Source organism: Euphorbia lathyris, chromosome 6 (genome assembly GCF_963576675.1).
Source record: "Euphorbia lathyris chromosome 6, ddEupLath1.1, whole genome shotgun sequence".
In the NCBI taxonomy this organism is placed as follows: Eukaryota; Viridiplantae; Streptophyta; class Magnoliopsida; order Malpighiales; family Euphorbiaceae; genus Euphorbia; species Euphorbia lathyris.
The window spans coordinates 80,013,223-80,037,224 of NC_088915.1; the positions used below are offsets into that span (position 1 = coordinate 80,013,223).

Consider the following 24,002-nt stretch of genomic DNA (forward strand, 5'->3'; position numbering starts at 1 on the left):
TTTTTATTTTCAGACCGTCAGCGGTTGTTTTGAAGCGTTGAGTGGCCACCGGTGCTTTAAAGTGTAAAGTTTAGTGGTCATACTGTTAAGAATTGAAGTTCAGTGGCCATGCGTGTAGTTTACCCAATACCTTTTTCATATTCTATATATGGTCCTCTTTAACATTGCTTGCAATTGCAAGACTAATTCACTTTACCTATAAACTTAACCCTCATCAAACTTGAGAAAATCATGTCTGGTTTCAATGGCTTCAGGCCTACTCTCCTCACCAATATCAGACTCCAGAAATCTGTGTTCAGTTTCATTCATCTGAGGCCTACTGACCTCCCTCAAACACAAAGCATTTCCGAAAATCATTCTTCGAGTTCTACTCCATTGAATGAAACAAACAATCCCATTATGATTCATGATTCTAATATCACTATACAGGTTGATATTGAAGATTCTGATCTCATTTCTTTTCCATGTGCTTCTAAAAGAGTTCTAAGTATCTGGTTACAAGAAGATTCGAACCCTGAACAAAGATTCGAAATACTAAGCACTAACTAGCTTTACTTCGTTTGCAGGATGATGATATTCAGATTGAACATGAGAGGAAAATACAAATGATAACGGATATGCTACACAAAGAGGGAGAAGAAGATGCAGTTAAGGGTCTAGCCATGATTGATGCTATTCAACGTCTTGGCATTGAATATCGTTTCCAAGATGAGATTCGTGCAATTTTACTAAGACATTACACTACACCTACTAATCATGATCAAAACGATCTCCATGAGGTTGCACTTCGCTTTCGACTCTTACGACAAGAAGGCTACTATGTCCCTACAGGTCTGTCAAAGAATCACTCAACTGCACTTTAAGAGGGGTTAATTAGATCCATTGTTCTCCAACTAGCAGAAATGAAAGAAATTTGTCATAACACTTCGATTCTTATTGAGAAACGGTTTTATTATCTCAAATTTGCCATACCAACTATCTGGTTTTGAGTCTGCTAAAGTATTTGCCAATATTGCAGGGGTTTTTGACAAGTTTCAGGAGGAGGGAAAATTTAACGAAAAACTGAGTTGTGACATAAAGGGATTAATGGGTTTATATGAAGCTTCCCAGTTGGGTAGAGAAGATGAATATTTACTTGATGAAGCTGGTGAGTATAGTTATGGACTTCTAAATTCATTAATGGTGACAAATAATCTTGACCGTAATCAAGCTAAAGCAGTAGAGAATTTACTGAAGCATCCATACTATAAAAGCCTACCAAATTTCATGGCCAGAAACTCCTTAATTAGCTGTTTCAAATTGCAAGAGGGAAATCAGTGGATAAATGATTTACAAGAAGTTGCAGATTTCGAATTCCAGATTGTCCAATTGCAACATCAAGAAGAAAAGGCTCAGGTTTCAGAGTGAGTCGTTAATATTTAGTCCTTGTCAATTCCTGCAATTCTCTCTTTCTAGTACTGTTTGAATTAGACAAACTATTTCATTTGGATCATCTAATATCTACCATTCACATTCAGCAAGGAATGTCATGTCGAGCTCAACTATTAATTTTGAAAGTGAGTATCTCAATCACTCGGTACGAACTAAATGGTTGAAAAGAATCCAACTCTTATATTCACCTTAAAATAAACATAACAGAATCCAAACCTTATCTAACCCCCCCGGTCAGTTTCTCTTTCCCTTTCCCTTCAAATATATATGTGAAAGTAAGTTTCATATATATTTGTGGTCCGGTTTTTAGAGATAAATGCATCGAAAGTCACTCAGCCTTGCCTAATGCTTTAATCTGGTCATAAACTTTAATTTGTGCTAATAAAGTAATTGAAGTTTTATCTTTGTTCCAATAAAATCACTTGGCAATTTTTCTGCGATTTTAATGCTTGAATGATAACTGGATAGTTTATAATACAGATTTATCATCACGTCAACTCCACGTGTCAAATCAATTATGTCACATGGAATTATCTGTTGAAAATTTAATAAAACATTTTGTTGAGTTAAAAGTTTGTGGACTCTACATGGCACAATATTTTTGACACGTGACGCTAACATGGCATCATATTTGTGTGGTAAACCATCAAATTCAGTATTCCGGAACTAATTAAAGAAAAAGGTATTGATTCTATGATTATTTGTAAAAATTAGGTGGTGGAAAGATGTGGGGTTATCCAAGGAGCTGAAATTTGCAAGGGATCAACCTCTTAAATGGTTCATGTGGTCCATCACAGCCCTTACAGATCCATCATTGTCTCAGCAAAGAGTTGAACTCGTAAAACCCATCTCTCTTGTCTACATTTTAGACGATATTTTTGATGTTCATGGTACTCTACAGGACCTCACTTTTTTCACAAGTGTGGTTGACAGGTAACTAATTTGCTCAACAATTCCATTATAACTAAGTTTGGATTAAATTAATTGACCATAAAGTTAATTAGGAAAATAATTGAATAAAGAGTAAAAGATATAACTTACCGATGCATTCTATTCCACCATATATAGCTGATAAGCAAATGACTTTGTTCATATAGATGGGACATTGCTTCCATTGAAAAGCTTCCAGACTACATGAAGATATGCTTCCAGGCTATTGACAAGATCACAAATGAAGTTAGCAACAAGGTCTATGAACAGCATGGTTGGAATCCCGTTGTTTCCCTACGAAAATCGGTGATAAATTTGCATCAAATTTAATGCTAAATATCCAACAAAATATATTCTTCAACAAAATTTTAACTAATCTTGATTATCGATGCAGTGGGGAAGTTTGTGCAATGCATTTTTAGTTGAAGCAAGATGGTTTTCTACTAGTAACTTACCAAGGGCCGAGGAGTACTTGGAGAATGGGATAGTGAGTACAGGTGTTCATGTTGTTCTAGTTCACCTTTTCTTTCTTGTGGGTGAAGGTATAAACAAGGAAAACGTTGAACTCATTGAAGGGAATCCTGGCATTATGCGCTCCACATCCAAGATTCTTCGGCTATGGGATGACTTTGGATCTGCCAAGGTAACATCACACTTCCATTGGTCACTCTTTTTTTCTTCCAACATAGACAAAATGAAATCAAACATTAAATTTAAAAGAGAACATAATGGGCAGGATGAAAATCAGGAAGGCAACGATGGATCGTATGTAGAGTGTTACATGAAGGAACATCAAGAATCTTCAGGAGAAAACGCAACAAAGCATGTCCTTCAAATGATTTCAGACACATGGAAACAGCTTAACCATGAATGCCTGTTTCACAATCCATTTTCACCAACTCTTACAAAGGCTTGTCTTAATGTTGCAAGAATGGTTCCTTCAATGTATAGTTATGATGAAAATTGCAGCCTTCCACTTCTTGAGGAGGTTATGAACTCCTTCGTGCACCAAAAAGTTTAAAAGTAGATCAAGCTAAAGCAGTAGAGAATTCATTGAAGCATCCATACTGAAAAGCCTACCGAATTTAATGGCCAAAAACTCGTTAATTAGCTGTTTAAATTTGCAAGAGGGAAATCGGTGGATGACTGATTTACAAGAAGTTGCAGAGTTCGAATTTCAGATTGTCCAATTGCAACATCAAGAAGAAATAGCTCAGGTTTCGGAGTGAGTCATTAATATTTAGTCCTTGTATCAGAAATCAATTCCTGCAATTCTCTCTTCTTACTACTGTTTGAATTAGACAAACTAGGAGTGACAATTTCTGACACAATAATAGGATTTACAAAGATCAACCTCTTTCACAATTACACAATAACACGATAACACGATTAGCAAGTATAAACAAAAATAATTACCTGTAATTCCTAAAAAAGAAAACATAAATGCTAATTAAAAAATCACATTGTTTCTATGGTTGAAAGATATCGGATTATCCGAGAAATTGAAGTTTTCAAGAGATCAACCCCTTAACTGGTTGATGTGGTCCATCACAAACCTTACAGATCCATCATTGTCTCAAAAAAGATTTGACATATAAAACATCTCTCTCTTGTCTACATTTTGGATGATACTTTTGATGTTTATGGTGCTCTACAAGACATCACATTTTTCACAAATGTGGTTGACAAGTAACTCATTTGCTCAAACAATTCCGCTATAACTAAGTTTATATTAAATTAATCAACCCTAAAGTTAATTAGATATCAATAATTTTAGAGAATCAAAGATATAGAGTTGATTTACTTACCGATGCATTCTACTCCACCATATATAGCTGATAAGCAAATGATTTTGTCCATATAGATGGGACATTGCTGCCGATGAACAGCTTCCACACACACTACATGAAGATATGGTTCCAGGCTCTTGACAAAATCATAAATTAAGTTAGCAACAAGGTCTATGAACAGCATGGTTGGGATCCTGTAGTCTCCCTACGAAAATCTGTGACAAATTTGCATCCAATTTAATCAAGCAGAGTTTACACTGCGAGGGAAACGCAGTCAGGCATTTCATCAAACAACCTGCGCTCATTCTCGAACGTACTTTCTGATTCCGACTACATCTTGAATTTCCTGACCATTTTTGAAATTTCGCTGAGTTACTGATGGATGTGGTGTGGTAGAGGCGGCAGTGTTAGCAGTGAAAAGGAAGCAGAGGCGGCGACGGACTGATTTGAAGTTCTAGGCCTTTGAGCAGCTTCGTATCAGTTTTCTTTATTATTTATTAAGACTGGAAATTTTTTTACTCAAAAAAAAAAAAAAAAAAAAAAAACTGGAAATGCTTAGTAACATAACATTTTTGAGATTAACGATTTTAGAGGTATTTTCCTCCAATCAATTCTTTTAATTTATTTTGTTTGTACCATAAATAAAAGTTTAAGTAAGGGTAGGTCTACTCACTTTTTTTTTTAAGAAAAAAATACGCATTCATTAAACCAACTCAAAAGAAATAATTTCCTGCAACCAGTACGGAGCAGAAAATGATACAGACTCGCTAGCGTTGGACAGGGCATGTCGTGCAACGGCATGGGCCCCCCTGTTTGCTAGGCGCGGAGAAAAGGACACTGTGTAATCGTGTCGGTTACTTAAAAGAAATTTGCAATCCTGAATAATTGAACCAAAAGCTGAGAATTCTAAACTAACAGAACTAATACTATTAACCACAATCAAGGAATTACTTTCAAAACAGACATTAATACAGTTCAAGTGGAGACACCATAAAATAGCTTCGCGAAGAGCCATTGCCTCACTTTCTCTGGTACCTTCGATTAATGGGAGGAGACGACTACGACAAGCCATGAATGAGCCGTCGGAGGAGCGGAGTAGAGCCCCAACCCCACTCCGAGACTCGGAGCTGAAAAGAGCGGCATCACAGTTACATTTTACCGTACCTGACGGAGGTCGAGTCCATCTCCTTCCATGCGTCTGTGGACTCGTAGCAATTCTGACGGTGGTCTGGGCAGTGGATGGAGGAATAGTCTGCCGGGCCAACCTGCTGCTGCTCGCGACACCCGCCGCCGGGGGTTGCGGACCGACGCCGCCTTGCGTAGCAGGCCAGGGAGGCTGGCGCGGCACGGCGAGAAGAGGGCGGGCAGGGGCCGCAGTGGGGAGCAGCATCGTTGTTGAAGAAGGAGCGGTCGGTGGCAGCAGCGACGTCGGAATAGCCGCGGAAGAGGGAGCGTCGTGTTGGGGATCGGCCGTCGATATGTTGTCAGGGTGGCTTTGAATGTTGCTCCGGTTCGGCTCCTTAGCTTGGGATTGACGCCAAGCTAGAAGATAATTGATCGAGAGCGGGATCGCCATCTCTGGGAGTTGTATCTTACTTTCCCAAACCATTTGATTCCTTTGATTCCATATTACCCATAGGGTCATTGCCACCTTTGTCAGGCAATCATCATCGTTGGACACCAGAACCTGCAAAATAGAGCACGTTAGATAATCAAGTTGGAATACATCCGTATTGATCCCGGATAGGTTCCAACACTCCTGGGCGTATGACAGAGCGGACAGTGAGTTGGTATAGACATTCCCCATCCAGCCAGCCTATGTCGTGTAGCTAGACAGCTCGAGGCCAGCTTCCAAACGAACATCTTAACTTTTGGTGGAATATTCAGTTTCCAGATTCTACTCCATCCCCCATCAGGAACGGTTCCATTGTATCCACCACACTGCACTCTATAGCCTGATTTACTCGAATACAAACCATCCTTGGTGAAACTCCACATAAAACCATCCTCCACATCTCTGATGGGCAGAATCATCCTGTTGACCATACACGCATCAGCAGCGGTAAACATGGCCCCGATCTTACCTCTGTCCCAGATCTTCCTTCCCTGGACAAAGAGGTCAGCAACCTTTAACTCCCTCTGCTGCACCCCAGCAGTCCCCTGTACCATAAACGGAGCATCAGTATTCAAGCACGGGTCCTTCCACACAGAGATGGATTTACCATCCCCAATCCTCCATCTTACACCACACTTCAAGACTTCAATAGCTCTCCAAACACTCCGCCAAACAAAACTAGGTTTATTACCCAATTTAGAGGATAGGAAGAGATTTCTAGGAAAATATCTAGCTTTAAACAACTTCCCTACCAAGGAGTTTGGAGTAACTAACAACTTCCAAGCCTGTTTACCTAGCAATGCTAGATTGAATTTCTAGAGGCTTCTAAAGCCCATGCCTCCCTCACTCTTACTCCTACACAGGTGATCCCAACTCTGCCAATGGATCGATCTCCTACCTTCCGGTTTCATACCCCACCAAAAGGAATTCATTATTTTCTCAAGGTACAAGCATAGGGACTTAGGCAGTTTAAAAATACTCATGCAAAATGTAGGCAAAGCCTGTGCAACAGATTTAATCAGAACCTCCTTACCTGCAGCAGAAAGGAACCTGAAAGTCCAATTGTTCAACCTCTTCCGCAGTCTATCTTTGAGAAAGCTAAAAATTGCCACTTTAGACTTCCCAATTAGCGAAGGCAAACCCAAATATCGACCCGTATCCAATGGATTAGAGACCTGAAGTGATGTGCAGATATCCCTGCGCAGCCCAGGCTCAACATTTGGACTAAAAAAAATCCCAGATTTCTGCAAGTTAACAGCCTGACCCGAAGCTAACTCATATTCGGTCAAGATTGCTCCAATCTTAGTACATTCAATCATGTCCGCCCTGAAAAACAGAAAGCTATCATCTGCAAAAAAAAAACAAATGGGTGATGATGGGGGCACCCCTAGCGATTTGGCAACCATGGATGGAAGCCTCACCAGCCGCTTTATTAATTAGTTTAGATAAGACTTCAGCGCACATTATAAAGAGGTATGGGGATAAAGGGTCACCCTGTCTCAGACCCCTATTAGGCTTAATTGGCCCTACAAACTTTCCATTAATCGACACAGAATACTCCACAGAGGAAATACACAGCATAATCCACTCAACCCATGTCTCAGAGAAACCCAATTTCAGCATAACCAACTTCAGGAAGGTCCAGTCAACTCTATCATAGGCCTTGCTAATATCAAGCTTCAATGCAACCTCTCCCATTCTGCCCATATTCTTCCTTTTCATAAAGTGTAGTGACTCAAAGGCCACCATGATGCTGTCAAAGATAGACCTTCCAGGGACAAAAGCCGACTGATTTTCAGAAATCAAGACCGGCAAAACTTTCTTAAGCCTATTGGCCAAGACTTTGGCAATCAATTTATAGAGAACATTGCAAAGGGAGATAGGGCGAAAATCCTTCATTCCTTCAGGCTTGTCAAGTTTGGGGATCAAGACGATAATTGTATCATTTAAGTGGGCCGGGAATTCCTTCCTTTCCAGATAACCCATACAAGCACGAACAACCTCCCCACCAATAACATCCTAGAAGTGCTGGAAGAAACCCAGATTTAACCCATCAGGACCTGGGGATTTGTCCGGATGCATTTGGAACATCGCAACCTTAAACTCTTCGTGAGTGAATTGGGAACACAAGTCATTCTGCATGTCAATTGTGACTAGCGGTTCCAGTACATTAACTGATTCATAGCATGGACTTGCCGGGCTAGCAAACAGATCAAAAAAATACTCACTAGCCAGGGAGCCAAGGTCTTTCATACCTTGCACCCATAATCCATTGTTGTCCTTGAGCCGCCTAATAGTATTTTTCTGTTTTCTAGTCTTGACACAAGCATGGAAAAATTTAGTACTCTGGTCCCCCTCTTTCAGCCAAAAATTCTTAGCCCATTGTTGCCAATGGATAGCTTCAATTTCAAGCAGGGTGTTCAACTCCTTCCGAGCCTGAAGGAACCTGCCAACATCGGCGGGTGCATTGTTGTCGATAAGGCGATCCAGCCTCCTCTTACAACCCTCGATCTGCTTTCTGAACCGCATACGATAATTGTTCCCCCATTGTTCCATACTACTAGCATAAGTCGCCAGCTTATCTTCCAGATTGCAGCCCCTACTACTCAACCACCCAGCACGGACAAATTCTCTGAAATCCGGGTCTTGGAGCCACTCTTGTTCGAATCTAAAATGTCGCTGCCCCCCATCCCTCACCGGATTTGCAAAGTTCAAGAAAATCGGTGAGTGATCCGAATAGGGTGAGACCAGCGTGCGCAACCTGTGATTGGGAAATCTATCTGCCCAGGTAGTATTGACCAAAGCCCTGTCCAATCTCTCTCTAACCCACAATCTAGTGCCACGACTCCTCTCCCAAGTGAATTGACTACCCTGAGTCGGAATATCAAGAAGCATATTATCCTTAACAGCTTCCTGAAACTTTCTCATTAACCCTTGAGGGTATGGAAGACCCCCCACTTTCTCTGAATCAGAAAGAATACAGTTAAAGTCCCCAATGACCAGTAAGGGAAGAATCGAACTGGAACACAACTGAGTTAGTAGACTCCATGAGCCACCATGATTGGCCCGATTAGCATGACCATAGAAACCCACCAGCCTCCAATCACCCCTCTCACTATCATGCATCTGAACTTCAATGTGGTGATCCGAGAATGAAACCACCGAAGCCATGCACGACTTTCTCCAAAGTAGGGCAAGGCCCCAACTTCTACCTTTACAGTCAATAGAGAAAGATCCTTCAAAACCAAACTTTCTTTTCAAACTGTCAATAACAGGACTAGTCACCAGTGTTTCAATCAAACATATCATATCCGGTTTACTTGTTTTAACAAGCTCCCCGAATGACCGAACTGCCCGAGAGTTCCCTAACCCCTGGCAGTTCCAGCTCAGACAATTCATAATCCTCGGTGGACCTGCTCCCCAGGTCGCGCCGTTTCTGTGTCAAGAGAAGTGGAAGAATCTACCGGAGCCGTAGAAACTGTCACCTTCGGAATATTCAGACTCAATTCGGATCCGTTACCTTGTAAATTGCTCACTATTGCTTGCACTGAGATTGAATCCGGGCCCGCACGTCTGCGTTTGCGGTCATCTGCCAGTTCTAAGCCTTCCTCATCACTATCCACTGCCATATTATCTACCTCACCCTCCCGGGTACCCTGCAGACTCGCATCCCCACTCCCCACTACCTTCTTACCTTTCTGCTTCTCACTTAGCTTTCCTGCGGGAATATTTTCCTTACCTGCCTCCTTCACTGGATTTACCTTCCCTGTTATCGTATGTTTAGAGCTCGTGTTTTCTGTGTTACTCCCACTACCTGGTGTTGGGACTATAGCCTGGCTCCCAGGCTCCCTCAGCCACTTCACATTCAGTACCTCCCCAACCCTGCGAATCTGGGCCTTCAACCAGTCTCTCCATTCCCGTGTAATCTCCTCAGGCTTTAATGTGAAGATTTTCTCACAATATCTGTCAGTGTGTCCCAACAGCCCACAGATGTAACAGAAAGTACACAATCTCTCATACTTGAAAGATATATAAGCCCACTCCTCCTTACCCTTTCTAATCTTCTTCATCCTCTTCAGAGGTTTCCTCACGTCAATAGAGACTCTAATGCGCATAAACTGTCTTTTCAAGGCTGCATTGTTATTAAGGTCATACTCCAGATATTTTCCAATGAAATCCTCAATCTGTCTACCTACTCCTTCAGACATAGAACCTATAGGCAAATCATATATTTGGACCCAAAAATCTTCAATATTCAAGTCAACCAACTCAGGGGAAGGCTCATCCTTCCAAACAGCAAGTACAAGCAGATGATTATCAAAGGACCATGGACCCCAGCCACAACACGAGACATATCTACTGCGTGGTAGAATTCAAAAACATACTTACTTGCTGACAGTTCAGAAATTGCTACACCCCTCCCAGGTCTCCAAATAGTTGTCATTCTGGCCTTCATGGCGACAGTATTTATTGATCGATCCGAGAGGAAACCACCAACCAGGGTTAATCCACTATTCTTAGCAATTGGATTGGAGGAAGGACCACTGAGATCAAGTTCCTCCTCCTCCCCATCAGAAAGAGACAGATTGTTTATCGCTTTCTCCACACCGGCCATAATAAAAAAGAATTCAAAGAAAAATCCTAAGCAAACAGCAAGCACAGAACACCAAACACACAACAAAGCCAATATCCAAACTAAGCAGCAACTATTAATTAGAAAGAAATCCAACAATCCCTGCACTTCAAGAAACACTTAACCCACCAACAATAGCAACAGATCTTAAGACGAATTTGAACCAGACACCACAAACAAATCACAAGCACAAGCCAGGGAAGTAACAGCCTAATTCCAAGCCAGACCAAATCCCACACGATACCACAAGAAAAAGAAACATGGAACTAACCCGGACCACCCAAAACGGGTGCAAGCAGATCGGCGTCGCTAGACCGGAAAGGCTCGCGAGGCAAGGAGCAAGCAAGACAGATAGTTACCAGGGACGGAGGACACACGAACGGTAATGGCACGACCAGCGGCGGAGGGCCCGAGAGGAGAAAACAGGGACGAGCACACAGGGCAGGAGCAAACTCTCACAACGACGACGGCGAGGGATTACGGACTCGCTGTTCGTGGTTCATCGTGGGAAAGATAGGTCTACTCACTCTTTTAATTTATTGATATCTATATGTTTAGATATTATATTAGTAAAGTTGATCAATAAATAATTTAAATAAGTAAACGAGTTCATAAAGCATTAAAGCCTAAAATCCTACTTAAAAAAAATAAACTTAACGTTTTAAGAGAATTCACATTTAACTTTATCCTATAAAATAGTAGAAATTTAACATTAATATTATATGATTGGTATTTTAACGGTAACTTCCTACCTTTCAAATATTAATCATGGCTAAGATATAAGAAACTCTCATCTACAGCACATGATCCCCTTTCTTTCTCCAAGTGTAAACCCTTAAGACTATAGGTGTTAAAATGAGTCATAACCCATTTATTGACCTATTTAACTTATCATTTAAATAGGTTAGGGTTGACCCTTTTATGAGTTGGGTCATAAAGAGGTTGAACCATTTAACCCATATAATAAAATGGTTGAATACATTTTTCGCAGAGTCAACCCAATAATCCATTAGTTTCTTATACATCTTAAAACAACCACAAATACAGAATGTTTCAAAAAAACCACAAATACAGAACACTCAAATAAGACCATGGCCGATTCCCAAACGCTGATTCCGCGGATTCCACCGCTTGATTCCGACATTCTCTCAAATCGACCTCTTTCTGCTTCTTTTTCTTCTCAGCCACATAAGGATTAACTTAAATAGTAAGGATATACTGCAGTTTTTATATATAAAAATTAATATTCCGCATTTTGCCATTTGATATATAAATTCTAGGTATCTTCTTTTTACTTCTCGGCTCTTCCCCTTTTCTAAGTATATGCTTCCTTTGTGTTTTATCTTTATTTTTCTCTACTATAATCTTGCAAAATTTGATTAACTCTGGTCGAGTTACTATTTCCTTATTTGGACAATTGGTTTTTATTTTATTCAACTTCAGTTTTGCTAAATTTCCACTCTCAATTAGTTTTTGTTTTGTTAAACTTATTTTGCTGAAATTGGTTTATGTTCTAATTTATGTTAAACTTTTGTACTTATGATAATTGGTTTTATTAAACTTTTGTGTGCTAAATAAAGGATAATGAAATGGGTATTATTGAAATTAAGTTTTTGTAGAGTCACATGATGTGATATGGTCACTGATACATAATAAAATAAGCTTTTGATCGAGTTACTAATTTATGTTAATTACAAATGAAGTGACGTTCAATGAAGATGCTAGTTCTTTTTGTACTTAGTTGAACTTAAATTGGTCAAATTGAATTTTAATTACATTAAAAAACTATATCATGTAAAAGGATGAACAACCAGATATTATATTATATTTTAGTTAATTGGATTAAATGAGTCGATCTGTGTAACTCATTTCATGTTTTTTCTTTTTTTTATTTATAATTTTTACATTTTCACGTTTATTCCATTTTTATGTTTTTACGCTTTTTTATTTTTGTTTAATTTTTAATTAGATTTAGTTAAATGGGTTAAATGGATCAACCCATATAATCCATTTAATAAATGGGTTGGGTCATGTTGACCTATATACTACAAAGGGAAAATTACACAGAAATTCATCTTTTAAAAACTATTTACAACAATGTCAAGTTATAATTTTAGATTATGTCAAACTAGTAAAATCAGTACTTTTAATATATTTTAAGAATTAGAATTTATAAATTAGAAGTCTAGAATATATTTTTTAGGGTTTATGATTTATGAATTGGAGTCTAGAATTTTTAAATTATGGTGTAAAATCATAATATATAGAGAATAATGATATATTAAGAATTAAGTTTGGTGATATGACTTAGTTGTAATTTTGTACTTAATTATGATATTCATGTATTTTACCCATATACAAATGGGTTATTACAATCCATTTATTAAATTAGTTGGGTTGGATCAATCTATTTATTAAATAGGTTGGGCCAATCTTTTTAGCTATTTTGACACCTTTACTTAAGACCTTGGGCCTGGCCCCTCCTCACTTACAATCTTGTTGCTATCAAAATCTTTACAGAAAATGGAGGTCAGACAGCAAAATCATGTCCGTTAGCTAAGCAGAAAATCAAGATATAACCATTACACTAGCTAACCTATTGATTTACCCGAAACTGGATAACTATAGTTACGTCTTTCTTGAAAGTAAAATATTTAGACTCAAAACATTGAGATGAAAAAAAAGCCAATGGGCAAGCTGTTCAATCTCACGACACCACAATAGACAAGTTTTAGCACAAATATCATTGAGCCACTCATCAAACTCGTATTCTATTGAGCCGCTCCACCCTTCTAATGAGAATGTTCATAAAAGCATACACACAAGACTGATAAGACAATAGATTACTAAAGAGAAGTTATGAACTTGAAAGTTCATAATTAGTTAAAGGCTTAATGCAACATGATTTAAAACTACATAATCAAACCTAAAATTTAATACAATAATACCAAATTAGAATTTCAAATTTCAACAAAACATAACAATATGCTTTCTCCAATTTCCCAAAATCCAAGTCCTTACCTCATATGAACAAGACTTTCATATTTTTTAAACAACCAAACTGAATTTACTTCAATTGAAAAGCAATGCAGAGAAAATAATATAAGATCAAAGAATCAAAGAATTTGAATCCATGTCATATTTTGAACCGTCAAGCAAACTCGATACAAAAATAACTTGTTTTCTGCAAATCCTAGCTGTTGGGTTTTTTCAAGATAGGCTTGTATAGAAGCCAATCTGGCTACGGGATGTGAATTGTTTTATTGATGCGACATAATACCAACTAGACTTCAGTTCTCTAATATGAAGTATATTCATTTCCTTGTATAAAATAATATTGCTGTCTGTAAACTTTGATCGTTCTAAGCAATAATATAGACTATTATCTTTCTATCTCTTCTCCGATTTCTACAAGACATGCTAAGTAACAAGTAATGTATGCATATAGGGAAGATGAAGTTAACTCTTAGGAATTCATAATGGTGTTCAATACACTATCAGTCAGCAGACAAACCTAAAATGATCCAAATATCATATATATATATATATATATATATATATATATATATATAACCATATCCTCAATTAGTTTCAGAAATCGAAATCGAAACTGAAAATGGCAGCAAAGAAGGGAAGATGGTATGAAATAGAGCTTCATTTCCATCTAGATTTCAGCCCATGGATGACATTAATTCAAGGTACAAATGTCTTCATAAGTAAAGTAACCCTTAAGATGTGAATCATTTGTACAAAAGGATATACTGATGTACACTTAAGCAGAAACTGTGTCGTGACTCCCAACATAATTAGCTTTTACATAAGATTACATTTACTGCTCACCTACTTTAATATAAGAAATATATTGAATACAAAAAGATGCATTTTAGACCATATAAAGTACTTTTGAAGAATTCCCAGTCCTTCAACAAGAATCAGTTACAAAGCAGAATAGATGTAACCTTAAATTAAGTAGACCAACATTTTGATCCAAATAATTCCTCAACTATGACATAAAAATCGATGCTTTAGAAATATATCAAGTTGCACAAGTAATTGTATTAGTTAATTATGTTCTATAATATTCTATTTGGAAACTGAGACATTAACATAGACAGATAATCAGCTGCTAAACAGGCAATATATAAAGAACTAAGTCAATGTTTAAGATCCGATATAATGTCAAGTTCATAACTAGTCCTACATTGTATTAGTTCATTATGTTCTCATATATTCTATTTGGAAACAAAGACATGAACGCATATAATTCAGCTGCTAAATAGGCTAGGCTTTCTATAAATTAAGAACTTAAGATCTGATGTAAACTTGGCATAAGGAGATTAAAAACATTATCCAAACTAGTCAATTCCTATTATAAAAGACATACTTCACCTCTAAATTAGCAACCAAATCAGTCATATGTAAAGCATAAAATAGTGGAATATTAAACTTTGGACCATTATCAATCCTTATTAAAGACATACGCAATGAAAGTGCAGAATATGCCACCAGCTCTACTGCCTCTCATTCAGTGAGTTCTGCGGATGGAGAATCCAAAATCTTGACCAATTTAACTGATAAAGTCTTAGGGGCTGCAAAATCAACTAATAATCCTTGAATATAGCTCTAAAATTCTAACAAAACTGTAGACATCACACATTTAGATTAACATAAAAAGTTGTTCCTTCTGCCACTATATATCAATGGAAATCCATCATCAGAAATTCAGCAAAATAAACATTAATGTCTTGCTACTTCTACTAAGACAAGAAAGAAAAATAAAAAGGCAGTCTAATCTAATAGAAAAAACTGATTACTTTTGGTTTTTTGCTCCACCACCTACAGACACAACACAAGACTTTCAACTAGGAGACCAAGAATTGGACTATCCCAATTAGAACTCTGGTCTATTTCCACCTTCCTAAAACGTTTCTCTTCAAGATCATACGAAAGCATATAATCCATACCAAGATCAAGCAGAATCTTATCTCCTCGTTTCGAATATCCCAAAACCTTTAGATTGTCAAACCATGTGTAAAAAAACAAGGGTTCCATCACAGAGAATAATTTTGTCCAAGTATACTGATCAACTCCATCCTTCTTCCTCATATATAAATCAGCCTGATTAACTCCATTGTTCCAAGAGCTACAGACATAGCTAATGCAAAGACACCCTTCTAAAACATGTAATTTCGTTTCAACTCCTTTCACAGAGTCGATTGAGCAAACAGGTTGAGAGACTAGAGAGAACGTCTCTTTTTGCACATCAAATCCCACAATCTCTGATTTCCATCTGTTGCTACAGAAAAGTGTGCATAACCAGTGCACACTACCATCTGAAAAGTAACCAATTCCAGGAGAACCTTGATCGCTATCAATTTTGTACGCGAGGTAAGGAAGATTCTGAGCCCTTTTCCAAATAGTTGATTTCAACCTACAAATCCAAACTTGAACTTCTAATTGACCTTTTCGCTCAACACATACCATAAAAAGAGCCTTGTAGTCGTCACTAGACACATCATAGCCCAAACCCGAGCCAATGATTCGGACTTTAGGTGTGACTTTGAAAGGGTAACCAGGAACTTCCCTATATTGGCGAGTGGATGGATTCCATAGATCAAATCCGAATTTACGTTGAGACACTGAACGATTCAAGAGAACCAAACCGTTACAATAACCAAAGACTTCCTTCAGTGAGGATGAGACTGGATTTTCAAGCCATATAATGTCTTCTTCAAAATCAATATTCACATCACAAACAAGAAATTTTTTAGTCGAACGCTCAGGGAAAATCAATTTACGAAGATTGAAGTTTTGAGAAGACCTACTGAGATGCCAATTGATAAACTTAGGGCTGTCGATGACTGCATGTAACGATTTCGAAAGACATCTGTAACGCAGAACAGACTTCACTGGCAACCACAGCAAGATTTCAATAATTAAGTCTTGATAGAGTTGCGCCATCGCCGTCGGTCACAGTGATTTGTTGTAATAGTGATGATTTGAGACCCTACTCAAAGATACCCACGCTTTTTATACTGGAGCAAAATTTCAAAACTGTTGAATATGAATGGACTTTTCCTAATAAGGATGCTGTAATTTTTTTTTTTTTTTTTTTTTTGAAGAATGTCTATGCTGTTATTAATACATCAGATTAATTAATATTTAAATCAATAACTTTTATAAAAATTAAAATAATCCAACATTTCATTTATGAAAATATATTATATTATATAAACAATTTACCATACTACATTTAAATAATGTATCTGTTATAAATAAATTGATGGATGTCCATAAGCATAACTATTATAACACCTCATCCTTTAATGTTGTAATGAGGAGTTAAAACATTAAAGAATGAGGAGTTACAATGGTTATATTTATGGACATCCATCAATTTATTCATAAAGAATGAAGAGTTACAACATTAAAGAATGAGGAGTTACAATGGTTATATTTATATTTATGGACATTCATCAATTTATTCATAACCGTATCATTGTAATTGAATTTTTCATAACATTTGTTTTTCTATTCTAAAAAACTGTTTTAAAATTAATTTTAGAGAGGAATACAAAAATAAATATTTGGTTTGGTTGATTTGCAAACTTAATGTTATACATATCAAGGAAATAGTAAAGATTATTACAATTTCTTTTTGATATAAAGGAGTGATGAATGGATATAATATTTAGTTGGGTTCGATTTTTTTTTATATATACCAAAATAGAATTAAAACTATAACTCATTCCAAACCAAAATTCTAAGAAATAAAAAACGAATTGATTCGGTTCGGTTTCCTAATTCTATGATTAATTTCAAATAAATGTCATGTGATTTCACGTTTTTGTAAACCGACACATTTAGGGCTTTTTTTGTTAAAACCGATAAAGACCTCAAAACGAAAATTTTAAAGAATTAAAGTTGTTCAGTATCATATAGAACCACATTTTTTATTTTTCAAAAATCATCATTTTTAAAGTTCTCTCTGTAAACATTGACTTTCATTTAGTACTTATTTTTCCAGCACTTAATTTTCAATTTTATCAAACAACACCTAAGAGTCTGTTTAGTTCATCTGTTCCAATTTACTATTTGCTATTGCTGTTAGCTGTTTAATAGGTAATATTTCTCTATTAAAAACAGTTGTTTCAATATTTTACCAAACACTTTTTATTTTCCGTTTAAAATTAAAAGGTAAAAAATAGTTCCAAAAAATGGAACAAACAGACAAAATGATAAAAAAAAAAATAAAATAAACAAAATGAAACTGCCCAAGTCTATTGGAACAGATGAAGTTGACGGTTGGGGTGTTTCACTTCCGTGGCCGACTACTTTGATTCAAGAAGTTCCTTATTTTTTAGCTAATTTCATTTTGGTTGATAAATATAATCTTTCTTCTATTTAATGAAGTTGTGTTTCTTATAAGAAAAAGATAATAATAATAATAATAATAATAAACAATCAACTTTAAGAAGTATATAACAATTATAGGAAATCAAGCATATATGCATTATGAATAACTGAATGCATGAATCTAACTCAACAGTACTTACAAGATGATAATGATAATCATAATCATAATCATAATGATAATCCTCTTTAACTCAAATACCTTATCCTATTCTATATATAGTCCTCTTTAACATTGCTTGCAATTGCAAGACTACTTCACTTTACCTAATACACTTAACACACATCAAACTTGAGAAAATCATGTCTACTTCCAATGGCTTCAGGCCTACTCTCCTCACCATTATCAAATCTGTGTTCAGTTTCATTCATCTGAGGCCTACTGACCTCACTCGAACACGAAGCATTTCCGAAAATCATTCTTCGAGTTCTACTCCATTGAATGAAACAAACAATCCCATTAAACTGGTTGGTATTGAAGATTCTAATATCATTTCTTTTCCATGTGCTTCTAAAAGAGTTCTGAGTATCTGGTTTTAAGAAGATTCGAAATACTAAGCACTAACTAACTTTACTTGGTTTGCAGGATGATGATATTCAGATTGAACATGAGAGGAAAATACAAATGATAATGGATATGCTACACAAAGAGGGAGAAGAAGATGCAGTTAAGGGACTAGCCATGATTGATGCTATTCAACGTCTTGGCATTGAATATCGTTTCCAAGATGAGATTCATGCAATTTTACTAAGACATTACACTACACCTACTAATCATGATCAAAATAATCTCCATGAGGTTGCACTTCGCTTTCGACTCTTACGACAAGAAGGCTACTTTGTGCCTACAGGTCAGTCAAAGAAACACTCAACCGCACTTTAAGTGGGGTTAATTAGATCCATTGTTCTCCAACTAGCAGAAATGAAACAAATTTGTCATAACACTTTGATTCTTATTGAGAAACAGTTTTATTATCTCCAATTAACGACATAGATATGACATTTCTGAATTCTGATACCAAACAATCTGGTTTTGAGTCTGATTATGTCACACCCGACCCTAGACGACCTCAATGACAGATAAAGTATTTGCCAATATTGCAGGGGTTTTTGACAAGTTTCAGGAGGAGGGAAAATTTAAGGAAAAACTGAGTTGCGACATAAAGGGATTAATGGGTTTATATGAAGCTTCCCAGTTGAGTAGAGAAGATGAATATTTACTTGATGAAGCTGGTGAGTATAGTTATGGACTTCTAAATTCATTAATGGTGACAAATAATCTCGACCGCAATCAAGCTAAAGCAGTAGAGAATTTACTGAAGGATCCATACTATAAAAGCCTGCCGAATTTCATGGCCAAAAGCTCCTTAATTAGCTATTTCAAATTGCAAGAGGGAAATCAGTGGATAAATGATTTACAAGAAGTTGCAGACTTCGAATTCCAGATTGTCCAATTGCAACATCAAGAAGAAAAGGCTCAGGTTTCAGAGTGAGTCATTAATATTTAGTCCTTGTCAATTCCTGCAATTCTCTCTTTCTAGTACTGTTTGACTTAGACAAAGTATATCATTTGGATCATCTAATATCCACCATTCCATTCAGACACAAATGTCATGTTGAGCTCAGCTATTTATTTTTAAACTGAGTGTCTAATCACTCAGTACGAACTAAATGGTTTAAATTTATCCAACTCTTATATTCACCTTAAAATAAACATAACAGAATCCAAACTATCTAATCCCACTGGGCTTGAACGTGCACAACACAGGCCCAAATTACCATGTCCTGCAAATAACTCAACAAATGGGGCTGCCAGGAATCGAACCCTGGACCACTTGATCACAAGTGCTCTGATACCATGTCATGGAACCGCTTTAGCTAAAAGCTCAAGCTGATAGTTAAGGTCCACTTCATATTAATAGCTGACAACCATCGAATTCAGTATTCTGGTACTAATTAAAAAAGGCATTGATTCTATAATTATTTGTGAAAATTCTAGGTGGTGGAAAGATGTGGGGTTATCCAAGGAACTGAAATTTGCAAGAGATCAACCTCTTAAATGGTTCATGTGGTCCATCACAGCCCTTACGGATCCATCATTGTCTCGGCAAAGAGTTGAACTCATAAAACCCATCTCTCTTGTCTACATTTTAGACGATATTTTTGATGTTCGTGGTACTCTACAGGACCTCACTTTTTTCACAAGTGTCATAGACAGGTAACTAATTTGCTCAACAATTCCATTATAACTAAGTTTGGATTAAATCAATCGACCATAAAGTTAATTAGGAAAATAATACAATATCATCAACAATTTTAGAAAATCAAAGATATAGAATTGATTAACTTACCGATGCATTCTATTCCACCATATATAGCTGATAAGCAAATGATTTTGTTCATATAGATGGGACATTGCTTCCATTGAACAGCTTCCAGACTACATGCGGATATGCTTCCAGGCTCTTGACAAGATCACAAATGAAGTCAGCAACATGGTTTATGAACAAATTGGTTGGAATCCAACAAAATATATTCAAATCTAATGCTAAATATCCAACAAAATATATTCCTCAACAGAATTTTAACTAATCTTGATTATCGATGCAGTGGGGAAGTTTGTGCCATGCATTTTTAGTTGAAGCAAGATGGTTTTCTACTAGTAACTTACCAAGGGCCGAGGAGTACTTGGAGAATGGGATAGTGAGTACAGGTGTTCATGTTGTTCTAGTTCACCTTTTCTTTCTTGTGGGTGAAGGTATAAACAAGGAAAATGTTGAACTCATTGAAGGGAATCCTGGCATTATGCGCTCCACATCCAAGATTCTTCGGCTATGGGATGACTTTGGATCTGCCAAGGTAACATCACACTTCACATGGTCACTCTTTTTATCTTCCAACATAGACAAAAAGAAATCAAACATTAAATTTAAAACAGAAAATAATGTGCAGGATGAGAATCAGGAAGGCAACGATGGATCATATGTAGAGTATTACATGAAGGAACATCAAGAATCTTCACGAGAAAACGCAACAAAGCATGTCCTTCAAATGATTTCAGACACATGGAAACAGCTTAACCATGACTGCCTGTTTCACAATCCATTTTCACCAACACTTACAAAGGCTTGTCTTAATGTTGCAAGAATGGTTCCTTCAATGTATAGTTATGATGAAAATTGCAGCCTTCCTCTTCTTGAGGAGGTTATGAACTCCTTCGTGCACTAAAAAGTTTCAAAGTAGATTAGCTCACGGATACAACAACAACAACAACAACAAAGCCTTAGTCCCGAAATGATTCGGGGTCGGCTAACATGAACCATCATATAAAACCGTCAAATCAAGTCGTGTCAGCGACACAAATTCGCTCCCTCCACTCCGTCCTATCCACTACCATATTTTCCTCAATTCCCAGTAAACTCATATCACTCTCGATCACCCTCCTCCAAGTTTGCTTAGGTCTTCCCCTACCCCTCACCACTACATCCCTTTGCCACTCTTCGGTTCTCCTAACCGGCGCATCAAGCGCTCTACGTCTCACATGGCCAAACCACCTTAGTCGGTTTTCTCTCATTTTATTCTCAATAGATGTGACCCCTGCTTTTGTCCTAATTTTTTCATTACTCACCCGATCCTTTCTCGTATGACCACACATCCATCTCAGCATACGCATCTCCGCCACCGACATCTTATGGATGTGGCAGTGTTTCACTGCCCAACACTCCGTACCATATAACAATGCTGGTCTAATTGCCGTCCGGTAGAATTTTCCCTTCAATCTATTAGGCATGCCGGGGTCACAAAGGAAACCCGTAGCACTCTTCCACTTCGACCAACCAGCTTTAATCCTATGAGCAACATCTCCATCTACTTCTCCATCCGTTTGGATAATAGATCCTAAATACCGGAAGCAATCTAAGGCCTGAACAACTCTCCCATCTAGGGTGATTGTCCCTGCCTCCCTTCTCCTATGGCCGCTAAACTTACACTCCAAATATTCTGTCTTACTTCGGCTCAACTTAAAGCCTCTAGATTCTAGAGTTTTGTCTCCATAGTTCCAACTTCCTCTCCACTCCTTCTTTCGTCTCATCAACCAACACAATATCATCTGCAAACAGCATGCACCATGGTATACCATCTTGAAGTGAACTTGTTAGTTCATCCATAACGATGGCAAAAAGAAATGGGCTTAGTGCGGAACCTTGATGCACTCCAATCGTAATAGGAAACTCTTCAGTCTTCCCAACACTAGTACGTACACTCGTGCATGCTCCCTCATACATGTCCTTTATGATGTCAATATATTTCCGCGAAATGCCTTTCCTTATCAAGGCCCACCAAAGTACTTCCCTTGGTACCTTATCATATGCTTTCTCCAAGTCAATGAAAACCATATGCAAGTCTTTCTTCTTATTTCGATAGTGCTCCATTAATTGTCTCATTAGATGGATGGCTTCCATAGTTGATCTTTCCGGCATAAAACCAAACTGGTTTTCCGAGATCTTCACCATCCTCCTTAGCCTTTGTTCGATCACTCGCTCCCAAAGTTCCATAGTGTGACTCATTAATTTGATTCCCCGATAGTTGGCACAATCTTGGACATCGCCTTTGTTCTTATACAAAGGGATTAAGATACTTTTCCTCCATTCTGATGGCATCTTATTGTTTCTCCAAATTTTATTGAAGAACGTCGTCAACCATTCGATTCCTCTTTCTCCCAAACATCTCCAAATCTCAATAGGGATGCCATCTGCTTTCTTCAACTTCATCTTACTTAATGCCATTTTGACTTCACCCTTTTGAATTCTCAGCAGGCATTCATGATTTATCATGTCGTGATGGATACTTATATCTCCAACATCTTGTCTGCGATCTCCATTAAATAAGTCATCAAAATAGGACCTCCATCGTTCCTTGATATCCTTATCTCCAACTAGGACTTTCTGGTCCACATCCTTCACACATTTAACTTTTCCGAGATCTCGCGTCTTCCTATCTCTCATTCGAGCAATTCTATATATGTCTCTTTCCCCTTCTTTCGTATCCAATCTTGTATACAGATCCCGATTCACCTTTGCTCTAGCATCTCGTATGACCTTCTTTACTTCCCTTTTAGCCTCTTTGTATTTTTCGCAGTTCTCGTCACTCCTACATTTCCCCAATATTTTATAGGATTCTCGCTTACTCTTTACTGCTTGTCGTACTTCTTCTGTCCACCAAGATGTGTCCTTACCCGGTGGCATGCTACCTTTAGATTCCCCTAAAACTTCCTTCGCTACTTCCCTTATACTATGCTCCATCTGAGTCCATATCGAATCTATATCTAAATCCATATTACAAGTCCAAACATCTTTTTTGGTCATCTCATCCACAAATTTTTTATTCTCCCCTTGCAATTTCCACCACTTAATAATTTCTTTTCTCTAGAATAAGGCCGTTATGTTTTACTTCCATAAGCAGAATTAAATTGCACATTTCATACACCAAATGCCATGCTCAAAAAGAAACACCTGTAATCTATATTTTACACTAGCAGAAACTTTTATCAATCCTTGATCAACATCTAATTATCTAGCGAGTATTTAAGGGATGAGGAATCCTACAGTTCATCAAACAATTAAAGCTATATATATATCTATCTATTGGAAGTATAAATTCGGTGGCATAATTAATTGTTGAGCAACTTTCTTTTTTACATAAATATCAAAACTAATGAATCAAATTAAACGAAACATTTCCTTTCAAATGACTATCTTTTGAAAAGTATTACAACATCCTTTTGTTAAAAAAATTACAGTCCAAAATTTCAAAATGCAAAACCAAATCATTTTCCCCCAAAATTAGAAGTATTGTTATTAGTAATAAAATGATGAAAGGACTATAGTTGTTAAACATAAAGTAGGACTTAAATTGTAATAACGGATCTCTGACTGCAGAAAAGGAAGCATTGAGCCATGTAGGAGCTTCCCTGTCAGTGAATCCTAGATCTCTCGTAGGCAACAACTACCTTCCTTGGCATATTCTATATATAGTTCTCTTTAGCGATTGCCTGCAATTGCAATACTAATTCCCTTTTTTCCCCTCCTCTCTTACTGATCAATTAATCCATATTAAACTTGCATGGAAAACCAACTTCTTTACTTCGTTTGCAGGTTGATGATATTCAGATTGAACATGAGAGGAAAATATA

General features: G+C 37.2%; 3 protein-coding genes across 7 annotated transcripts; 2 read left to right on the forward strand and 1 right to left on the reverse strand.

Annotated features, from left to right (window-relative positions):
- The first annotated feature begins 166 nt into the window (after nt 1-166).
- On the forward strand, nt 167-3,714 carry LOC136232091 ((3S,6E)-nerolidol synthase 1-like). Its single transcript, XM_066021125.1, has 7 exons — nt 167-429; nt 567-831; nt 1,019-1,403; nt 2,146-2,364; nt 2,529-2,667; nt 2,756-3,004; nt 3,098-3,714. The coding sequence occupies exons 1-7, from the start codon at nt 232-234 to the stop codon at nt 3,380-3,382; spliced, it is 1,740 nt and encodes a 579-aa protein (XP_065877197.1). The 5' UTR covers nt 167-231; the 3' UTR covers nt 3,383-3,714.
- An 11,283-nt stretch (nt 3,715-14,997) lies between these two features.
- On the reverse strand, nt 14,998-20,624 carry LOC136232094 (F-box protein CPR1-like). Of its 5 annotated transcripts, none has more exons than XM_066021131.1 (4): nt 20,484-20,624; nt 20,164-20,277; nt 16,225-16,434; nt 14,998-16,125 (listed from the first exon to the last, which is right to left on the reverse strand). In XM_066021131.1, exons 3-4 carry the CDS (start codon nt 16,358-16,360, stop codon nt 15,236-15,238), a joined length of 1,026 nt encoding a protein of 341 aa, XP_065877203.1. In that variant the 5' UTR covers nt 16,361-16,434; nt 20,164-20,277; nt 20,484-20,624; the 3' UTR covers nt 14,998-15,235. The 5 variants fall into 5 exon arrangements, with proteins under 5 accessions (XP_065877203.1, XP_065877202.1, XP_065877204.1 ...); XM_066021130.1 differs by having other exon boundaries at nt 14,998-16,128; XM_066021132.1 differs by having other exon boundaries at nt 16,221-16,434.
- LOC136232096 ((3S,6E)-nerolidol synthase 1-like) lies at nt 18,080-23,938 on the forward strand. Its single transcript, XM_066021134.1, has 7 exons — nt 18,080-18,280; nt 18,399-18,663; nt 18,917-19,301; nt 19,812-20,030; nt 20,220-20,346; nt 20,411-20,671; nt 20,765-23,938. Exons 1-7 carry the CDS (start codon nt 18,116-18,118, stop codon nt 21,038-21,040), a joined length of 1,698 nt encoding a protein of 565 aa, XP_065877206.1. The 5' UTR covers nt 18,080-18,115; the 3' UTR covers nt 21,041-23,938.
- The last annotated feature ends 64 nt before the right edge of the window (nt 23,939-24,002 follow it).